This window comes from Chroicocephalus ridibundus, chromosome 11 (genome assembly GCF_963924245.1).
Source record: "Chroicocephalus ridibundus chromosome 11, bChrRid1.1, whole genome shotgun sequence".
NCBI lineage: Eukaryota > Metazoa > Chordata > Aves > Charadriiformes > Laridae > Chroicocephalus > Chroicocephalus ridibundus.
Window position 1 is genome coordinate 978748 of NC_086294.1, and position 20426 is coordinate 999173.

Below are 20426 nucleotides of genomic sequence, written 5' to 3' on the forward strand. Positions count from 1 at the left end.
CTCTGTTTTTATTTCTCCCTCTCTGCTCCTCCCCTACTGTGGGAAGGCTCGCTCCAGAATCCTTTCCTGTAGAATTTACGATGTGAGACTTTGCCAGATGGACAGTTTTGCTTGCTAGCAGCTGGTACGTTTGATGGTTGCGGGGATGATGGCTTCCTGCAGGCTGTGCTTGTTCTTCATCCGTGTGCCTTTCAGTTCGCACCGGTGCTTTGGTTCATGAAGTTTCAGTGCTGCCTGATCTGATGGCACACTTGCAGCTTTAACACAGATCTCTCCATTGCGTGGTTTTAAGGTACCGTGAAAGCCAGCAAGCACTGCAAACCAACAGCCGCCCTGCGAGCGTCTCTCGGCATCTCCCATGCTGTGTGCTGGCCCGGCAGCGCTGGGGACTGTTCGAAGGGGCAGCGGCTGTCTTAGGATCACAGCATCACAGAATGGTTCGGGTTGGAAGGGACCCTAAAGATCACCTAGCTCCAACCCCCTGCCCTGGGCAGGGACACCTCCCACCAGCCCAGGTCGCTCCAAGCCCCGTCCAACCTGGCCTTGAACCCCTCCAGGGATGGGGCAGCCACAGCTTCTCTGGGCAACCTGGGCCAGGGGCTCACCGCCCTCACAGCAAAGAATTTCTTCCTGATATCCAATCTAAATCTACCCTCTTTCAGTTTGAAACTGTTCCCCCTTGTCCTATCATTACACTCCCTGATAAAGGCTTCCTGTAGGCCCCCTTCAGGTACTGGAAGGGGCTCTAAGGTCTCCCTGGAGCCTTCTCTTCTCCAGGCTGAACCCCCCCAGCTCTCTCAGCCTGTCCTCACAGCAGAGGGACTCCAGCCATCGGATCATCTTTGCCCGCAGCCTCCCATGCACCTGCACAGCTTGTGTTTTGGGACACAGCTGCATGCTGCCAGGCTAGGCTTTGTTTTCATGCTCATTTTTAAAAATGGCATTTGGTGCTAAGGCTTGGTTTAAGTGGCTGGATCACGCAATAGCTAAAGGGGAGGCCTTGCAAACAAAGTCCAGGTGTCACCGCACACAGTCAGAGCTCCTCCGCCCTCAACCCGCAGCTCTCCACTGGCCTTAGAAGAAACGTGCTACTATCTCGTAAAGGTATAAATTATACAGACTTGTTACAAAGCCGTTACAGTGACTCAGGCTTCTAGTTCCCATTAATCTTAACTGGAAGGGAGTGCTGAAGTTTGGGAGTTTTCATATTTGAGGGTTTTTTGCAAGGACTTCTTTGGTGGCTTGGTCAAATCGTGGTCTGTTCTAAACCCCAGCATACACCCCAGTATGCGTACGCTGCTCTGCACATTTGGCTCCTAGTTGGCGGGCATTACGTGCCCTAGGAGGGGAGCAGCTATTTGCTGTCCCAGGGCCATTTGCATCTTCAGTCTTTGATGAAGTATTTGCCATGTCTTGGGACAACTTGCTCTGCCCTGTATAGCTGTGGAAAGAGAACCCCAGAGGCAATTGTTATTCAAGGCAAAGCATACAAATAGCTGCGCTTGGTGCACAGCCCCAGCTCTGTCAGACAGTGGAAGGCATTGGCTTCCCTATGGGAACAGAAGACAATGGGGTTGGACGATGCATTGGTTCAAGCAAAATGAGCAGCAAGGTTGGCTGGTAACAGAGCGGGCTGCTCCTGCCGTGCACAGCCTGATGAGCAAACTCCTCGTTCAGAGAGGCATGGACCCCATGCAGTCAGAGATAGTCCTAAAAGCAAGAGGGCCAGAACAAGCTTGTTTGGTTGCTCGCGTGCCGAGCATCACCCAAATGTGCGCGGCTTCGCAGGATGCTGGGAGCGCTCCTTTAGCTGTGAGAGCCTAGACGTGCCTGGCAGGCACCGGGTTGGAGCCTGAGCATGAGAACGGAGACCGTGGCTTTGGTGGCATGGGCTGCAGCCGGAGGCAGCAGGGCAGGCACCCGCGGCAGCCTCTGAGCCTGCTGCGGAAGTGGGACGGGCACGGGGGATGCCCGAGGTGCGGGGAGCAGCCATGGCTCCCCCCGGGGCAGGCTCTGGCATGCCTTGCTCTCCCATGGTTCTGACTAGCTCCTGCCTGGGGCTCTGGCTCCAGCCTTCTTCCTCGAATCCTGTGTCAATGAGGTATTCAGTCTTCAGCAGCTGATCTGAAGCCCCTAACCTCTCCATGAAGTTCGTTCATGCTTTGGAAAACAGGATGGAGGAGGGTATCTCCTCAGAAACCTTCGGTACAACATGAAGGGCACTGGAAAGTAGGTAGCAGCCACGCTGCTGGAGATGTAACTATGTCAGGGCATAAGCAAGCTGGGTAGTCCAGGAAGGGGGAATATCTTTAATGAGATTAAGTATTCAGTTGTAAAAAGCAGCTACTTTTGAGTGCCCAGCCCTTCTTTCAGTTAGGCGAAGACGGGTCTGCATTCCCCAAAGCTGGTCTGCTTTTGTAACTTTCATCAATTGCTCTAACAAAAGGCTTTTCCCTTCCTAGAAGCCTTTCCCTGGCCTATGGAGACTCTCAGTTTTGGGCTGTGAGTTTGTCTGAGTCATTCAGAGACAGGAATCGCAGTGAAATTCTGCAGAGTACTGTCGGTTTTGTTTTTATACCTTACATGGCTGGAAAGCTTTTCTCCGTAAAGAGATTTGGATTTGGAAAAGCATCTGTACCCCACGGAACTCGAGTCATGCTGGCTGCCTCCCTTTTAGCACAGACTAGGTCTGACTGACTTCTACAGCTGAACTTCTGCTCGGTCTCCTGAGGCAGCCCCGTTGGGGCATGAGAGAGAAATGCTCAGAAATAGGGGAGGGCGAGATGGAGCTGTTCTTGCTTGCGCTGGAACTGTTCCGGGCACAATGAGGGCACTTGCTTCTGGCTCTGAAAACTTATTTCCTCCCAGAGATGTGGAGCAACGAAATGTCCTCTGCAGATCTTGGTCCAGTACCATGACGCAAATCAGGCCTCAGCAGCATGCCACCGTGGCTCTGTGACTCTGCAGCACACGTTCCTCCTAACCTCCCGCCTGCCTGCTCACGCAGGGTTGCATGCATGTGTGAGGGGGGGGCGAGGAGAGGTGTGAAAGGGGCACATTTCCCTACAGCTTGCCAAAAATATGATTTGGTCCTGACATGCTGGCTGCTTAGAGGAAGGCGTGTCCTCAACTCCTCACTCGCTTGGCCACTTTTGCTGGGAAAGGTCAAGTCGCAGCCCCAGGACCTGGAGAGGTAAAGGTGGGTCTAAAGGCACAGGCTGAGGTTTGTAGCTCTGGGGTTTTTACCTTGGCAAATGAACTAGTTGAAAATCATCTAAGAAAACAGTATTGCCCAACAAAGGAAATAACAATATATCCTTTTTGTGTGTGTGTTTTGTTTTTTTTTCCCTGCAGTAACCACAACCCTCTCCTCCTGGTCCGGGCATGCTAGAAAATGCAACGAAACAGCCAAGTCCTATTGTGTCAATGGTGGGGTATGCTACTACATCGAGGGGATTAATCAGCTGTCTTGCAAGTAAGTGAGTGTAGTTCTTGTGTCAATATGGAAATTACTTGGCTGGCGGAGAGGAGACCTCTGTGCGACTGCTGGAGGAGGGGTGGCTCTGAAATTCTCCTGGCAATTGCAGTTTGAGCTGGGCAGGTTCAGAAAGGGAGACTACAGGGGTGGGGGTGGGGGAGGAGGGTTCATATTTTCTTTTTTGTGTGAGTGCCACTATTCACTTGTCCTGACTCTTCCTCTAAGAATATGTTTGTCCTGGCTGTTTCCTTTCCCTTTCTTCCCTTTCTCCTCTGCAGCTTCAGGGAAGGTCGGGGCCCTTTTGCTCTCCCTGAGCTAGGTCAAAGCTCCGCGCCCCCCGCTGACACGTCATCCCCTCCGAGGGGGTGGTCTCTCCCCAGTGCACAGCCACCTCCCTTCTCTGACTGGAGGGGGTCCCTTGCCGAGACCCACCTCTTACCTCTCCTCTCTGCACCTCACGGGCCCAGAGGCGGGTTTCGCACACGCCTTTTCACCACTCTCTGCCACTTCGTGGTGGGCTGCGGGTTGTTTATTCCACCCCTTCAAGTGTTAAAACCTGCAAAAAACCCCAGGGACACATGCTAAGTTATGCTTAAAATGGAATTTCTTGGAGGGGTTAAAGTGGGGCTGCATAGTCCAAGGGATGTGGAATGGGATGTGAGACCTTTTCACCTCTGGCTCAAACCTGCTGCAGCCAGCAAGCCCAATAGCATCTCACAGCTCACCCTCCAAGCCTAACAGGGACTGTGAATGAAAAGTGGAGTCTGATTGCCAGTGCTGGAGATGTAGGTACCCAAAGGACCTGCCCCGGGGCTCCTGCAGATTGAGCATGAGGCGGTGCGCTGCGTGTGCATTTGCTGAGCAGGTGCAGTTGGCTTCTGAGCAGACCTGGGGATCCAGGTGTCACTGTGCCCAGCTTGGAGAAGCCCACAGCTGACTATTTTCTCCCTGTGTGGCCCAGAGACCTCTCTGTGGAGATGCACAGCCAAAGGTATTTACATCTGTGGATGTTGACTTTGTACCACTGCCACTGCATGGTGTGATGCTCACTAGACACCTCCACTCCTCAGGCCTTGAAGGACGCATCTGAACAGAACCATCACCCCTTCTGGAAGGGCTGAGAGCTGGATTACGCTTAGCACAACTCCTTCCTTCTCCCTGTACTCCTTTGTTTCGGCAGGGAGCAGTGGGAAAGACCATGTGAAAGTGCATTCTGCTGAGCTGCTGCGCTCTCACTTTCCAATGTCGGATCAGCTGTGGTGAGGACATAGGATGAACAGTATCTTCCAGTTCTCCCAGGCTTGCTTCTTCACACATGAAAAGAGACAGATAGGACAGAAACCAGATGCTGTGGTCCTCCACATTTCCCATAGTGCGAAGTGAGAGCCGCCCTCGTACACCACAGACCTGTGCTTTAGGGTAGTTGTGTCTGCCATTGGCTTCTTGGTGGTCCTGTAAATTCATCTGGCCAGTGTTCCCCATAGGAAACATGGGGGACGCTCCATATGATGAATCAAAGTCACAGCCACTATTCTGGTGTGGCTGTAGCCCTAGGAAGCCCCAGCAGTTCTAGTCTTTCCATGCTGGAGAGGGCTCAACCCTTGAAGCCTGGGGGAGCATATGAATCAAAATCTCTATCTGGAAGCAATGTGGTGGTGCCAAAAGCATAGATCTCAAGGCTTTTTCTTTTGGGAAGAACTTGAATCCAGATCCAGACTTTTCAAATCAGATCACTTTCTACTTATAGCAAGAGTTACCTGACCTCCTGCCACATGCAGCTGTAATGGTAAGGCTCTGTTTTTCCTAATGAAGGATACAAGTGGTGGTTATCGAGTGTCTTTGGCAGATGGACTGTTTTAACCAAAGTGATTCAAGCCTTGCGAAGAAACAGTCTACCTTCAAACCAGGCTGCTGTGATAGCTGATGAACAGAGGGAAAGCTCAGTGATGGATTCCATTAAGATTTTATGTGCCATACAAAACAGACCCCTAATTATTTCATGTAGTTTGAAAGCCTTAATTCCTTACTTGCAGATGGTAAAATGATTTCCTTTTCTGATGAGTCCCAAGATACCAATTGCTAAAGCCAGATGGGAATTGAATGGGTGCGTAAGGAAGGGCAGCAAAGCGTTAACCAAAAGGAGGTGCTTTGAAGGTCCATGCTGTCACTATTCATCTGCCAGAAGAGACTGTTGTGTGTTAACAGGAACCCAAGGGACTCAAGTGACTTCCACACGGAACAGTAATTTCTGATCTTAGTGCTTGAGGAGATATCTGGACGTTCATTCTCCTTGTTTTTATCATTAAATCATAGACTGAAGATAAGAAATCCTGGCTTTTGAAGTGGTATAATTTCAGAGTTTCTGGACTCCAGAAGGCAATAGTTAGTTACTGAGGAATGGAGAGGCATTTGAACTAAACATAGTATTTCCCATAAAATGGCTTTCCCAATAACATGGACAGTTCTTGGGGAAGACTGGTGATGGATAAACGGACTTCACATTCGCCTGCCTGCAAACTAGCAAAATGCTGAAATGTTTCACAGCTTCCTCGTTGTACCCGGGCAGGAGGCCTGCTGCTGTGGTTTGTGAAAGACACATTGGTACAGATTTGGAGGAGAAACTAGAGGAGGCAAAGCTGCAGGCTTTGACCTGCATTTCTGAACTCTCTAACATGGGATCCAACCTTGGTCCTCCAGCCTCTGAGACATAAGCATAGAGGAAATCAATAGGTCCTTCTGCACACAACCTCCTCAAATGCCTTGGCGATCAAACAAGAGCCACGTGAGCATCTTGGGCCAGGAACAATGCATGTCTCTGTGCGCTGTTCCCACTTCGCTATTTTGATTAGAGTCAGCAGGGCCTTGGGGAGTCTTCTGCCACCGGGTGCCAGCTTGCGGTCCTCCTTCACCAAGTGCTAAGGAGACTCTAGCACCCCAGCACCCTTCCAATACCAGCTATCAGAGAATAAGATTTTAGAGTGTTCTACTACTGCAGTAACCTACCACCATCCTGTAATCAGCTTCCTGGAGTGGATTTCATTGTTTTCAGCTGTCCACAAGCATAGGAGATCCTTCCTGTAGGTGTTACCCCTGGCATTCAGGAGCAAAAAGAGTAGCTGGGTTCTCAAATGATTTCTTCTCCTGAAGAGGTTTATGCTTGATTTGTTACAGATTGGCCGCTGGCCTTTTATTATTATTTTTTTACAGGCTTCCCAGAAACGTGTTCCTCCTGGTCTTACAAATTCTGGGAAACAAACTGTTTGCCTGTAAACACACCTCCTCCATCCTTTTCAATGCACTTCAGCTAGACCTTAGACAATGCGTTTTCTTCATCAGGGAAGAGCCCAGAATGGACTTGGAGCTGTTCCAGAAGTTGTGCCTTTTTTTTCGATTTTGTGCTTTTATAATTATGTCCTTATTTGAAGTAAATTCTACACATGCTAGTGTCAAAGAAAATCTGAACATGATATAATTTGTGCTGTTATCCTGACACTCAAACAGACCACCTGGAAGTTAGATGGGAGAAGTGCAATCTGCCTCAGATATTCTACAAATTTTCGGCATAAACCCAGGAAATGACTGAGCCACACACATACAGAATTGACTCAACAGCCTTAGTAAATTAAAAAGCCCCAGGCTCTTGTTGACAGGAATAATTTTTTGACCCTTCTCCAGACCATTTTGCTCGGAGAGGCCTTATGAGTTGGACTGTTTTCTCACCATAACCGTGGGGAAGTGACGAGTTTGAGTAGAGCAAATTCCAGTGCCTGCCGAAGGGATGCACACAAGCAAGTCTTAAGACCTGAGCTGGGCTGGGACACAGAAGAGCGGTGACTGGTTTGTTGTGTCCAGCTGAACGTAGTGCTTGGGGTGGCTAGCAGCCTCCGATCTTGGGTCTGCCTCTGTCCTGGAGACCATTGGGTTCTCCGCACAACTTAGAGCAGTTTGAGGCTGCTCTAATCTTTTATTGCTGGGTGCCGTGCCCCACAGGATTGTGCTAGCGTGTGTATCGCAACAGAAATGCTCTTTTTGCTAGTTAGTTCCTGGCACACATTATATACAGTTGGGGTCTTCCCAGCAAAGAAGGAAACAAAGCCAAGTCTCATCACTGCACAGCCCTTCTCTTCCCACTTAAACGCGCTTCGTGACTCTTTTGTGTGGTTGATGTAATCAAAGTGGCTGGTACCCCGGGCCAGGACGTGGGCCAGGACCTTGCGATGAGAAGATTTAAAGAGCTTTATAGAGCAACACTCCCCCATCATATTGCACTGGTTGTGCTTGCAAGAGTCATGCTAAAGGATTTACAAATGCTGGCAGATAAACAGACTCTCTGAGTTTGGGCTGACGGCATTGCATTACGTGAGAGAGTGAGGTCGGGGGCCTGGAGGGCCTTGGACAAAAAGTGAAAGTCAAGGAGAGAATAAAAAACAAAACAAAGCAAAAGAGAAAAGATCAATTCATTTTTAAACTAGATGATGTATGGAAATCACCAAATTACAAAATTACATATTCAGTTCCTAGAAGCCCATTTGCTTACGTCCTCCATGTATATTATTGGTTCCTGCAGATTTTCCCAGGAAAAGGGAAAGATCATGCTGAAGGGTTAGCCACATTGACAGCTCCCCTGTGCTTTTTCATAGCACAATTCAAAGTGCTGAACATCAGGCTGATCTCGTACGGCCGTGGTCCTCCTTGCTATGCAGCTTGCTCAGCTCTCCTGTGGTGTCAGGAGCTATGCCACCCCCCTCAGTGACTCTCCTGATTTGGTCAGCACAAGTTGCACACTGCACAACCACAAGTATGTCACTTTGCCATGGAGATGTCAGCATTTCTGTGGGGAGGTCCTTGGAAATGAAGAGCACACAGTGTTGAGCTTGAGGTGAAAATCTCCACATCCTGTTCCAAATCTCCTGAACCAGCCAGGACTCATTCCTTGGGTTTTGCATGCTGTTTATCTTGGGTGATGAGATCAGGTACAAGTGGCCCGTCTATGCATCCTGTTCAATGTGTCCTTTTTAATGCACGTATAAATATAGCAGACCCTTAAGAACTATCTAAGTGTGGAAGCTTGATCCTGAAACAGCGAGGCTCGGTGAAGACAACAGCACAGATCCTGCTGAGCTCCTGCAGCTCAGTGGGAGGAGCACTGTTGTCTTCACTGAGCCCAGAAGTAGGTGTCCCTCTGGTTTGGACTCTACTCTACAGCAAACATGCCTTGATTAGCCGCTCTGGATAAGGCCTCTGCATTTATTCTGGTTGGCTTCTTTTCTTCCCATCAGTGATTTTATGAAGCCCAGCCTTTTGTGGCTTTCCAGAGCCTGATCATCTGGGACTGGTCAGGGGACAATGACAGAACTGTCTTCTTTTTCAGCCCTTCGTACAAATAAGCAACGTGCTTGAAACATTACTCCATTAGCTTATATCAGTGCATTGTGTCCTTCTGCTACAGCTTCTCCTTATCCCGTTATTTTGAAGCACCTGCTCGTTCACATTCTTCTGTAACATGGATTGCATTATGAGAGCTACCGAATTTGGCATTTTAATTTTAGTTTAGGAATTAGGAATTTTAATTAAGATCTGGGGGAGCAAAGGAAATATGCCAACCCTTGCAAGATTTAGATCAACAGATGGGCAGAGAAAGTTTTGCTTCCAGCAGGAACATTATGATAATGATGTTATTATTTAAGAGTAACTAATAATAATTAACCTGATACAGGGCAAAAGGTCAAACTTTTTCAATTTTCAGAAATAAGTGCTCTTCAAACAATAAAGGAATGGGTCATTCAAGACATTTTTGTTTGTACTTTTTGAGATTCTTTATTTGACTAATCATCTTACTGCGTTTTTTTTACCATGTAAATATTTAACTGCAATTCATCCTGAACCCAACAGCAGAACTTTGTGGATGTTTTCAAACCGGGGTAACAAAAGGTCTTAAGGAATTGGTCAAAATTGAAAAAAGAATTGGACATTTTCCAGCAACAATAGGATCTGGACAGAAAAATCCCTGACCAGTTTTATTGATGGCATTTGCAAGTAGTAAATTTTTGGCAATTTTTTTTTTTTAATTTTCATGCAGCTGGTTAGGCACAGAGGGATGGAGTTACGCAAGGGCAGTCTTGGGGGTTCTCCACACAGGCTAGAGAGGGGACAAGGTGCTGTCTGCAAGAGGTTGGTGCAGCTTTGTCCTTCCCCAGGACCATTCCTACAGACTCAACTTTGTCCGCTTCCCTTGGCCTTTGAGGAGAGACAAGTTGGGCCTCCATGACACCAGTGAGTGGACCAGGAAATCTAGGAATAGTCCACCATCTGTGTAGACCCTGCAAGAGCTTTCAAAAGGAGAAGGGACTCCATTTTGCTGGGATAGCCAGCCAAAACCTCTTGACCAGGGTCAAATGTACAGGAAGAAGGACGCCATGATCTAAGACCATCTGGTGATAGCTCTCGACCTAAAAGACCCTTAACTTTCAGGTTTATCACTCAGGCCATATGCTTGGCCACTGAAGAAGAGCTGCTCAGAAGCCCTTGCCACAGGCAGCAGATTCTGCATGCAGACAGGGTGCTTTACGTTGCTTTTCCTGCCCAGACTGCTAAACTCGTGTTCCATGCACGCTGGAAATTTCTTTCCTAGAATTCACATCTGGATCCATAGTAATAAATAACAAATCATCTTCACCAGCCTAGAAGTATGAGACAGCTGAAGAAAAGGAACCATGAGCACTGCATGCTTTCAAAGGTCTCCTGGTCACTGTTGCTGCCAGCAGCCTTGCTTATGAGGAATCGAGACCCAGGGACGCCAGAGTGGCCCATGTGTCTTGGCAGCTTGTATGCTAGCTTGGGAGGTGACAGAAGGTGCTCATGTTCATGAAGGCTTCTTTTCTGTCACTTTTCCCAGTGCTGATTCACTAGTAACTAAAGATGAAAAGCCTGGGCTGTCCTAGACCCAGAGAAGACAGTTATCTACTGCCTTCTGTCTAGAAAGCTCTTCTCCCCACCCACGCTAGGCTGATTAGAGAGATCTGAAGATGAGCTGTATGGTAGCTGTCATGACATCAAAGCTTCTTTGACACTTTTCTGTTTTGCTTTTTCACTTCTCACCAATTCTTTCTCTGGGTTTTTATTTCCTTCCACCAGTTTTCACATAATTTTCAGTCTTTCCTTAATGGCATGCAGCTTCAGTCGCACTGAAGTTCCAGCCTTGGCTGACCTCTTGGGGATGTGCCCCTGAGACAGTTTTAGCTCCTTTCAGATGAAGTGCCCTTTTTTGAGGTGGGTAGGACCTTTGCTTCATTCATCAGCACCCTTGAGGCCCTTCGGTGTGCTCACAACACACATGAAGTCTCAGATCCCAGACAAACGGGCAGCATGCCGCAAGCTAAACTGGATACCCTTGGAGACTCTGTGAATAAATTCACGACTCTATCAGTGGTGAAGAATAAACTTCAAAAAGGATTTTTTGGAGGCCTTGTTCAAACCCCAGTGCAATCTCAATGTTTTCTCCAAAGTCATTCTTCCCGAAGGCTGTCCTTGTGAGTCTGCATCACCCAACTGCCTCAGGTTTGTGCTCTTTGATTGCCAATAGGGCATCTTCTTCAATCCACTTCCCAGCACAGCACCAGCTTCCTCTGCTTCATTACATGATAATCCTTTGGGCTGGGCTTTCCTTGGGACCTGTCTGGGCTCCCTGGTATTGAAATTATGTCACTGGTATGTCTCCCTCTCCTGTACTTCAAGATGAATGTCCAAGAATGAATTTTTTGAAGATATTTGCCTGACCATGGAGTCAAATCTCCAGGTTCAAAAGCGACTTAGATATTGAGAAACTTAAGCGTATGACGAGGGAGTTCAGTGAAGCCTCATGCAGAGCCATGCCCTGAAGTTCACCCCAAGCAGTTTGGGGTGCAGAAATAGCCCAGCACACTCCCTCATGGAGGTGTTAGCTCAGGTCCCAAAAGCCAGATGCTGTGTAGCACAGAAATAAGTTTGGTCATGGGCAGTGAGGATGCACGAGCTTTTTTCCTCAGTGCAGACCTAACGAAACTGCAGTGAAAACCAGCAAGAAATCAAGCACCAAAGCCACCTCAGTCGTGCAAAGTCTTCCAAAGCTCTCTTCTGTGAGAGGGACAGCAGGTGAACTGTCCCCTGGACTTGGGGCACCCTGCCTTGGAGAACCGGGAAGTGCATTCTTCAGGGGAAAGATGGACAGGTTTGGAGCTGTGGAGACGTTGAGGTGGAGAAGGACAGTAGATGGGATGCAGAGATTATGCAGCCTTTCATGGGCAATATCTTCTCTTTGAATCATGCTGGATTCAGAGGTGTACCTGCAGGTCCCCTGTAGGCATCCAGCATCCAGCACTGAGGGTCAGGCTACCTCTGGAGTACCAGCAGGTTGTCCCACAGGTGGATGGTCTCCTTTAGGAGGTGTATCAGTGTGTCAGCAAATGCCTCAGCCTTCCCCCCGGGAGCGTTAATGCAGGTCTCCAGGCAGGGATTAGACATCTATGCACTGGGGAATGGCACCAGCCATGTCCGTCAGGAGATCTTTATACCCTGTCCTGCCTCGTGCCCAGCCACCTGGTGCCTCCTAAAGTCCTTCCCCAGACCTCAGTTGACTCTCACCTCTCCCATTTGGAGAGGAGCCCTCCAGCTCGGAGAAGTCTGTATCCTTGCAGGCCTGACATGGGCTGGTGCCCCCGTGGTCTGTACAGCTGGTGCGGCTGCTGAGAGCCCCTAGCACTCCCTCACATGTTCTGATTCCCACCTGCTGGCCCAGATCAGTCTATGTCCATGATGAGGGAGAACCATTAAAACCCAAGGTTTTCTGGACATAATGAATAGGGAAGACTTCCCTAATTTCTACCTCTTCCCCCCAAGAGAGCTAAATAGTTGCTGAAAAAAACCTGTGTTCCCTTAAGCAAGTAGAGAGAAATAGGAATTAATCTCTCTTCTTGACTTTTTTTTTTTCATTGCCACTGGAGTTGCATATCTGTAACGCTCCATCTAAACATAAATCTGTCAAGAGCGCCAAATGCTGCCATAGCCCTTGAGGAACAGTACAGAGCTAAACTGCCAACAAGCTTTGGAACCGCAAAGCTTTGGTCATATTAAACACCAAAGCCATCCCTTCCCCATGCCCTGTGCTACGTCTGCAGACTGGGAACAGGAGTTAGCATACTTTTGAGAGGCACGAAAGGGTCAGGTCTGCACTGCCCATGCGGGGCTGGCAGTGAGCACATGGGACCTGGACCTGGACCTGGACCTGGACCTGCCCCACTCCACCCCACCATATGTGCAGGTTGGGACCAGCCGTCTGACACTGTGCCAAGGTTGCTCCAGCTGCTTGCTGTCCTTTGCCATGGACCGACAGGGAGCTAAGCCATTCACCTCAGTCCCAGGCCTCTGGTCCACGTCCTTTTTGCTGAGGTCTCTTTCAGTCCCTTCTTCGTTGACCAGCTGGGGCCTGCCGAACACTGAGGGACAGTGCGATCTTGTGGGTGGCCCCTGAGAGCGAGGAAGGTCTGATATGTATGAGGCGCAGAGCCTACAGCCCCACTTACCCCGGGAAGCTGGAAAGCAGACACTAAGATGCTAGCTGTAAAACTCTCTTAAGCTTGGAAGAGGGGGAAGCCATCTGGGGAGGGAGGAAGTTATAGGACAGACAGGTAAGAGCTGAGACTTCAAGAAAGCTAGGGATAACTTTGAGGGACTGTCCAAGGAGGCCAGAAGAAAAGATGTGAAGTGAAGGAGAGAGATAAGTGCCCAGGGGACAAGCGGTTGACCACCCACAGCTGAGCTCCCGTCGCTTCCCAGGTTCACCCGCAGCTGTGGCTGCTGCACCGTGTGTGGTTCGGCAGCTCCTGCTGCACCCCTGCCCTGGTCCCCGTGCTCCCAAAACTGGCTCAGCCTGGGAGCTGCTCAGGGGAGCTTACTCATGGGCTGGTGCACATGTCTGGTGGCCCTCATCCACAGGCACCATCCCTGCCACTGCAGCATCATGCTGATATATAACCGGTGCCCCATGAGCTGGCCCGTCACGTAACGTTGGTCGGAAGAGCCTCACAGTTGGGCAGCGTGTGAGACCTGTTCGGTTCAGCTTTCTTCTCTGTCTTTTTCTCTCTGGTAACACAGAGACTCTGCACATGCTTTCTCTCTAACCGCAACATAACCCTTTTCCCTGGAATGTCCTGTGGGTACTTCTGGGGTAATAGCAGGAAGACGCTTGCCGTACACAACGCTTGCTGTCACCTGAGCAGCTGCTCACCGCTCTGTGGTGCCTCTTGCCAGTCTTGTCTAGATAGCAGCTCCGAGGGGAGTCTCTGAAAGTAGCATCCAGCCCATCTCGATCTTCCTGCCAGCTGGTGCTTCTAGCAGGTGAGAAGGAAGGAGGCAGGCAGCGGAGGAAAGGAGGGGTTTGGTTGGCTGTTCGAAGACTCAGGCCAAAAATAGAGCTGGAATGCTGACGTTGCAGGTGCCTGGTTAAAGCAAAGTGAAGAGTAAATACGCGCGTAAAGCCTTTATTTTTTCCATTCATCACAATGCACTTTTTATTTCTGACCTTAGCCTCAAGAACGGTGCCAGACATGTTCTGTGATTTCTCCCCTTTTCCCCTCCAGATGTCCAAATGGATTCTTCGGACAGAGATGTTTGGAGAAACTGCCTTTGCGATTGTACATGCCAGACCCTAAGCAAAGTATGTTTGAAGACAAAAAATGCACCACACTACTTAAAACCTCCTGGGCACGGCGGTGGATGTAGAGTGGTCTAGTCAGGGATTGCTCTTGGTGTCAGCTTGGGGCTAGGGCTTAGGGATGCAGGTAAGGGTGAAGGCTGAGAGCAGACGGATAGGAGACGTGGAAGGGATCAGAAGGGGCCTCAGTTCGGTCTGTTTGGGTGTCATTTTGCTATCTTGTTTCTCCCTTTCTGGTTTTCTTTCTTCCGGTAGGTGTCCGATCGAATTCACAGGAGACCGATGTCAGCATTTCGCAATGGTCAGCTTCTCCAGTATGTCTCTTTCTACTTCTCTCTCTCCCTGGTTGTTGTAGCTCTGTGTCGTGTCCTTAAAGCAGGTTCTTCTGTTCTCCAAGAGCCCTCATCCTGTCTTGTGCGCTCCCAGCTCTGCTCGGCCGTTAAGAGGAGCTGTGATCGTGTCCAAGAGGAGAATTGGGGCTCTTGTTATCTCCCCATTTGTTAGAATGGGTTCTGCTTTCATTTCTGATTGAACTTAATGTTGCTTGCTCTTTTCATGCACAATGCAAATAAGGCACAGAGTTATGTGGTGTGCTGTGTGAGAACAGTCTGTGTGATAAGCTGTATCTGCTTGCGTTGCTGGCTCAAGGTGGACTATGTTGTGCAGTGCAAGAGGTGTACATTTTCCCATGACTCCTGCGAGGGGGTGTGTGAGTCTCTCTGTACCAACTGAGCAAATCACGGCGAGGGCTGTAATGAGAATTCCCGCAGGGTGAGCTTGCGTTTCTGTTTCCAGAAGCTAAACCGAGCATCAGCTGCTGTTCAGGTGAGACGGTTGAAGGCTGGTGTGGAGTCAGATCCTGGAGCACACCCAGAGGACTGGACAGGCCACACATGCATGCCTGGAGCCCCGGCAGTCATGTCTCAGGGCTTCCCACGCCTCCACGCCACGCAGGTTACAGGCTAAATCTGCTGACTGGGCATCTCAGACTATGTTCCTCCTGGACACAGAGATGTTCCTGTCTCTCCGAAGGGGTTGGACAGCCTTGCATATGGCGTTGTGCCTAACTACAGTGACCAATCCTTTGACCTTGTATTCGGTGCGTGTAATGCACTTGCAGTTGCACTTAGTGCTTCCCAGTTTCTAGTTTCCAGTTCCTCCAGGCTCTAGGTCTCCAGAGGCGTCTCGCTTATAGACATCTGTAGCTTGTTCTGTTCAAGGCAGATAATTTTCCTGGGTCTGTATTCAGACAGTGTCCCAGCATCAGTGGGATCCCGGTCCGGGTAAGGACTGGCCTGAAAGGAGGCAGAGTTACAGCGCAGGACATCGGCCACAGTGTCCCTCTGTGTGACCCACACTGCCTCCACCCTGGCTGTTAGGACCACTGCAAATGGTGGTTTCAAAAACAGGCTTTTTAAAAAGAGCCACAGGAGAGGCTTTAATTAGTGGCAACCAGAGGAGAAATGCCTCTCCGTGATGACTGCCTGATTGCCAGTACTACCTCTCCCACCGTTCCTGCGAAATCCTGCAGTCCTCATCCCGAACTGGCCATAGCGGGAGTCTCATTAGCACGTGCTAATAGCTGGCAAGTGCTCGCCTTGGACTCCCTTCTACAGAGTATACAGACAAGATGCAAATGGGTTTTGTGAGGCCCTTGGGACAGCTTGATGTAAAAACATTGCCTTTTGTTCCAAATTGGCTTCCAAAGTTGAAAAGTCCATTGATTTATTCTTTCAGACTAAAACATCCAAGTAAGCTCTTTTCAAAATGACAAAACGAAATGTTCTGTTTTGATCTTTAACCTGATTCAAAAGGGTTTCCTTTCCGCTTTTAAGCCCAGGGTGCCAGGGACCAGGGCTGCCGACAGCAGTGGGATGCTCACCTGATGAAGCTGATTTGTCACATCTTTCATGAGGTGGTGTCCGGCTATTATTATTATTATTGCCACCATGCTGCAAAACCAAAACGGGTGAAAATGAGTTCTGTGTCAGGAAAATGCCTTTTCAGAACATTAACGGCAAGAGTAAACAGCGCATGTTTTTTTTTTTCCCCAGCCTGCAGAATCCAGCTTTTTATGGGAATGAGATTTAACTTCAACTAACTTTAAAACCGACACATGTAGATTTCCTTACCTCAATTCTGCTTTAACCGCAGGACAGTAAGGTAAAAACAGCTTAACAATCCAGGTTGCCTGTCTGAACTTGGATAAAAATAATCTAAGAAGATGATTCATATGTGTTTATAGCTGTTTTCACTTTCAGGTCACAGCTGGGTAATGTACGTAGCAGCAACACTGCAGAAAAGTGTGCGCTGAACTGGCTGTTCTGAGTAGGAAAGGCACTTCTCTTGAGTCTGGGCTGTGCAGAAGCTTACTTTCTACTTTAATCAACAATTAGGGCACAGTAGAAGTTGCTGTTGCTCTATAATTCATTCAGTGCTTCATCCCATATGGGTTCTGACAGGTCAAAAGCTGAAACAGATTAAATGAGGTTCGAGCATTTCCACTGGAAATAAAATAGCTCTGTCCTGATTCATGTTTTGAGAACATTGCCAGCACTTGACAGATACTTAAACAGTAAATAATGACACCTACGCTGCTGTTGTTTTAGATGCATTTGGGGTATTTTAGGATTTCAGGCCTAGATTGGAGCCTTCAGATTCTTGAACATAAATATTAAATATTACAGTATGACTTTCAGTAGGTATATCCCAGGGCTGAGCGAGGGTCTCTGCAGAGCAAACTAAATTTAAGATGCTGTTCTGAAAAGATACTTTGCTGAATTTGGGCCAGAGACGGAGATGGTGCAGCGTCCCAGCATCATGCCAGATGTTGTGTATCTTTCTCCCGGGAGCAGCTTCCTCTCTCTCCCGTTTAAACCTGTATCCAAATTTTGCTCAGGTAAAACTCCCCATGTTTTGTAGGCATTCAGGCTATCCTTGTCTATTTGACAGGTAGCTCTGGAGATTTGGCTTTCTCTGTCCAAAATACCTGCTGGACCACTGCAGTTATGAAGGTGAAAACCAGGTGTATTCAGAGAGATTTTCTCGCAGGGGATGTTTCTTTATGTTGCTGTTACAACCATATGACCGAGTGCCAGCTGCCAGACGTTCTGGGTCTATACCCTACTGCTTGAAAATGAAGACAAAATGTTAAAGACGGAGGGTTTTTCTATGCCGTTCTCACACTGTTGCTATTTTCTAACAGATTGGTACAGAGGAACTCACTAGGAATTGTATTATTGGGCTAGCTCGCAGGCCTCCCAGTCTGTCCCGGCTCAGTCCTTATTTGGATGAATAGCATTTGCTTTTGGTAGGAATTTGCAACAGCAGAATCCAAGCAAGTATCTCGGCGGTTGTTTCCTATCTGCTTACAAGGAGTTTACATTTTGTTTCCCGTGCATTGTAATGCAAACGTAATGGGAAATGTGTTGAGATACTGTAGAAAGAAAGCGAAGCATGCTAAAACAGCTACTTCTCTGAGAAAATGGATGCATAGTGCCAACAGAGAACGTTGCTCTGGCCTAGAAAGGTGCCACTCCTGTGGTACCTGACCACGCCAGCTCTCTCAGCCTGCCTTTACGCTAAGCCTGGCTTAGTCTGAGCCACCCTGATGGCCTGTTTACCAGCAAGGCTCATACTGTAGGGAGATCTAAGGCAGCACGTTTGTTTTACGCAGCAGTGGCTAGGGGTGTGTGGACGGTTGGTTACCATCGGCCAGCAAACGGACAACAACCTGCTAAGCGGCAGCAGCACAGATGAGGGCCTTTGAGACACTGACACATACTAATCCCACATCCAGTAAGTATGGGCAAAGTCTCACGGGGAAACTTCAGAGCTTTATCCTGTGTATCACAGATCAGTTTTAGGACAGTATGACAGATGGCTTCCCCACATTCGTCAAAACAGAAAACCTACCAGGAGAAGGAAGGAAGGAGGGAGAGATGTCAGAGCAAACAGCTGCATGTTCGCTGAGATTAAAGTAGTTGAAAGGTACATCTCTGAGAAGAAAAAGGAATTCTGACTTAAGATGTGCTGACTTAAACCCGTTTAGATCCCTTTTGTCTGTGAAATTTCACTGATCTCGGTTGGTCTCTGTGCACGCTCCTCCGTCCACCCATAAGGAATTGTCTGATGGATCAAGGTTAGAGGATCACGTTGTCTAGGCTTTAACTATCTGTAAGAGGAAAGCGTTATAGAGGCTGTACAATATAGCTGAGGGACATAAAAGAAACATATGAAGCAGTTTTAATTTAGACTTAAGGAAAACTAATGGCAGTGAACAGAGGGCACAGTGAACGTCCGCAATTACTATATAAAACAGAAGAATGTCCTGGTAGATGAGAAGATAGGGAATTATTTCCGTGGGTGATGAGTCATTAAATCATCTTACTAAAATATTTTTCACATCAAGGTCTTCATATTTCTATGTCTCCATATGATTATGGTTGCAGATACAATTAATATATATACTGCATTGTACATGTGATGGTAAAGTCACATCGTCTGCTAGTTTCAGGAACTAGATCTTGCAGTTATGACGTAACTCCGATGAAACCACAGAACTGGGAGATCCTAACTCCAAAATGTGACCTAAACCAGGAATCTTCCCTAACCCTGGCCACGGGGAAGGCAACGTGCAGGCAAGGAGTACCCAGCCATACTGGCAGTCTGAGTCCATGCCGTGAACTTGCCTTCTGACCCCTGTGCTCCCTGCCCCACTCTTTGCAGCAATAGTGCAGCCAGATCCTCATTATTTTTTCACTGGACTTTTAGACTTGTGTGCTAGAAAGGAAGGCTCCCTTCATAGCCACTGCAGAGGGTTCAGCACCAAAGGATGAGCATTTGGCTACTTGAACTCCAGTGCTGCCATCAGGATGCGGTATCTCATCCTCCAGAGGTGCTGAGGGTGATGAGTACAAACTCATAGGATGAGCTGTCAGATATCTCTCCCGGAGCGCTGGTACGAGTACCTGCGGAGTCACAGATCACAGCTGTCTCTGGCTGGCTGTCCATGCACTAATGAGAACAGAACACATCAAGCTGTTGATCTACGGCCTGAATGGATCCATAGTACCAGTACACAGGGACCATTGCCTTTGCAGTCAGGTCTTCATCTCTGCTGGCACACACGGGTCCAGCAACATCACGAAAGAGTCGGGAAGTCTTTCTAATATGAGAACTTCTAGTGGGTACTGGAGACTCACCCAATTGACAGCTGTCTCCTGGGTCACAGGAGAGTCATAGTCACATATATGACTTCATAGTCACAACTATGTCTTGCAGCTCTTTCCAGAAGACAGAAGCACAGCCAAAATCATTCTTCCTTTTAAGAAACTTTTTTTTTAAAGCTGTGCTGGCACCTGTATTTCATAGCTGCCTGTTCTACATCAGATCAAGATCTAGCTCTATCTTCTCTCTTCTACATGAAATTTTTCAGGTCTCTGTAAAACCCTTCTGGAAGTTTACTAATAAATTGCCAGGCTGGCTGGTTGTAAAGGTTTTGTAAAACATGTTGGCAGCTGTTTTGCTCCTTGCGGGGCCAAGATACTGAAGGTTAAACATCGTGAGCAGGAACATTTATACCTTGCCTAAATCTGTGCATTTGGATTCTTTCCACTTGTGATTTATGGAACAATTTAGAAATTCGGGATGAAGTTTTGTGTTTATTCTTGTCCCTTTTCTGTGGAATCTGAAATTTCATCTTGACTTTGCTATTTATTCATCTCCCAAAATAATTGTCACTGATCTGGAGGACAAATGTCACACCATTCATCTTTTTGTTTAGTGAAATATTTTCATTTTCTACTTTGTGACCTAATTAAAGTTGAAATCTGTAGCCTGCCTGTAAATATCCCAGAGCAGAGCTGACATTTATATACAATGTAATCCAGCATGTTCTCCAGTTTTACCCCATATTTCATTCTTGGTTTCTTTACCAATTGAATTTTAATTCATAGTTGGAGTCTTCCTACTGATCAGCTTTGGAAGCACAGAGCAGCATTTTCTGCTATCCATTGGGAGAGCAGCCTTTCTCTTCAACTTTGGGCTTCCCTAGGAGCCTGTTATTCAGGCATCAAATCCCTTTTTTGAAGGGGAGAAAGACAGCTACTCTTGTTGCATGGTACTCAGTGTAGTCATCTGGAAACATGGAAGAGAAGAGCTTGAGCTGAGAAATCGGAGTCTTGCAGTCACAGGCTATCTATCTGGTCAATTCGGCTTGCAGTGGATGCTGATAAGAAAGTGTATCCTGAATTCACAGCT

At 48.0% G+C, this 20426-nt stretch overlaps 1 protein-coding gene across 2 annotated transcripts in view; it reads left to right on the forward strand.

Moving 5' to 3' along the window:
- Positions 1-20426, forward strand: part of NRG2 (neuregulin 2) — a 173379-nt gene that overhangs the window by 135447 nt on the left and 17506 nt on the right. For both annotated transcript variants that reach the window (XM_063349234.1, XM_063349233.1), the window contains 2 exons: positions 3355-3475; positions 14421-14479. In XM_063349234.1, the coding sequence (XP_063205304.1) occupies positions 3355-3475; positions 14421-14479 (180 nt within the window). The remainder of the gene's footprint in view (positions 1-3354; positions 3476-14420; positions 14480-20426) is intronic.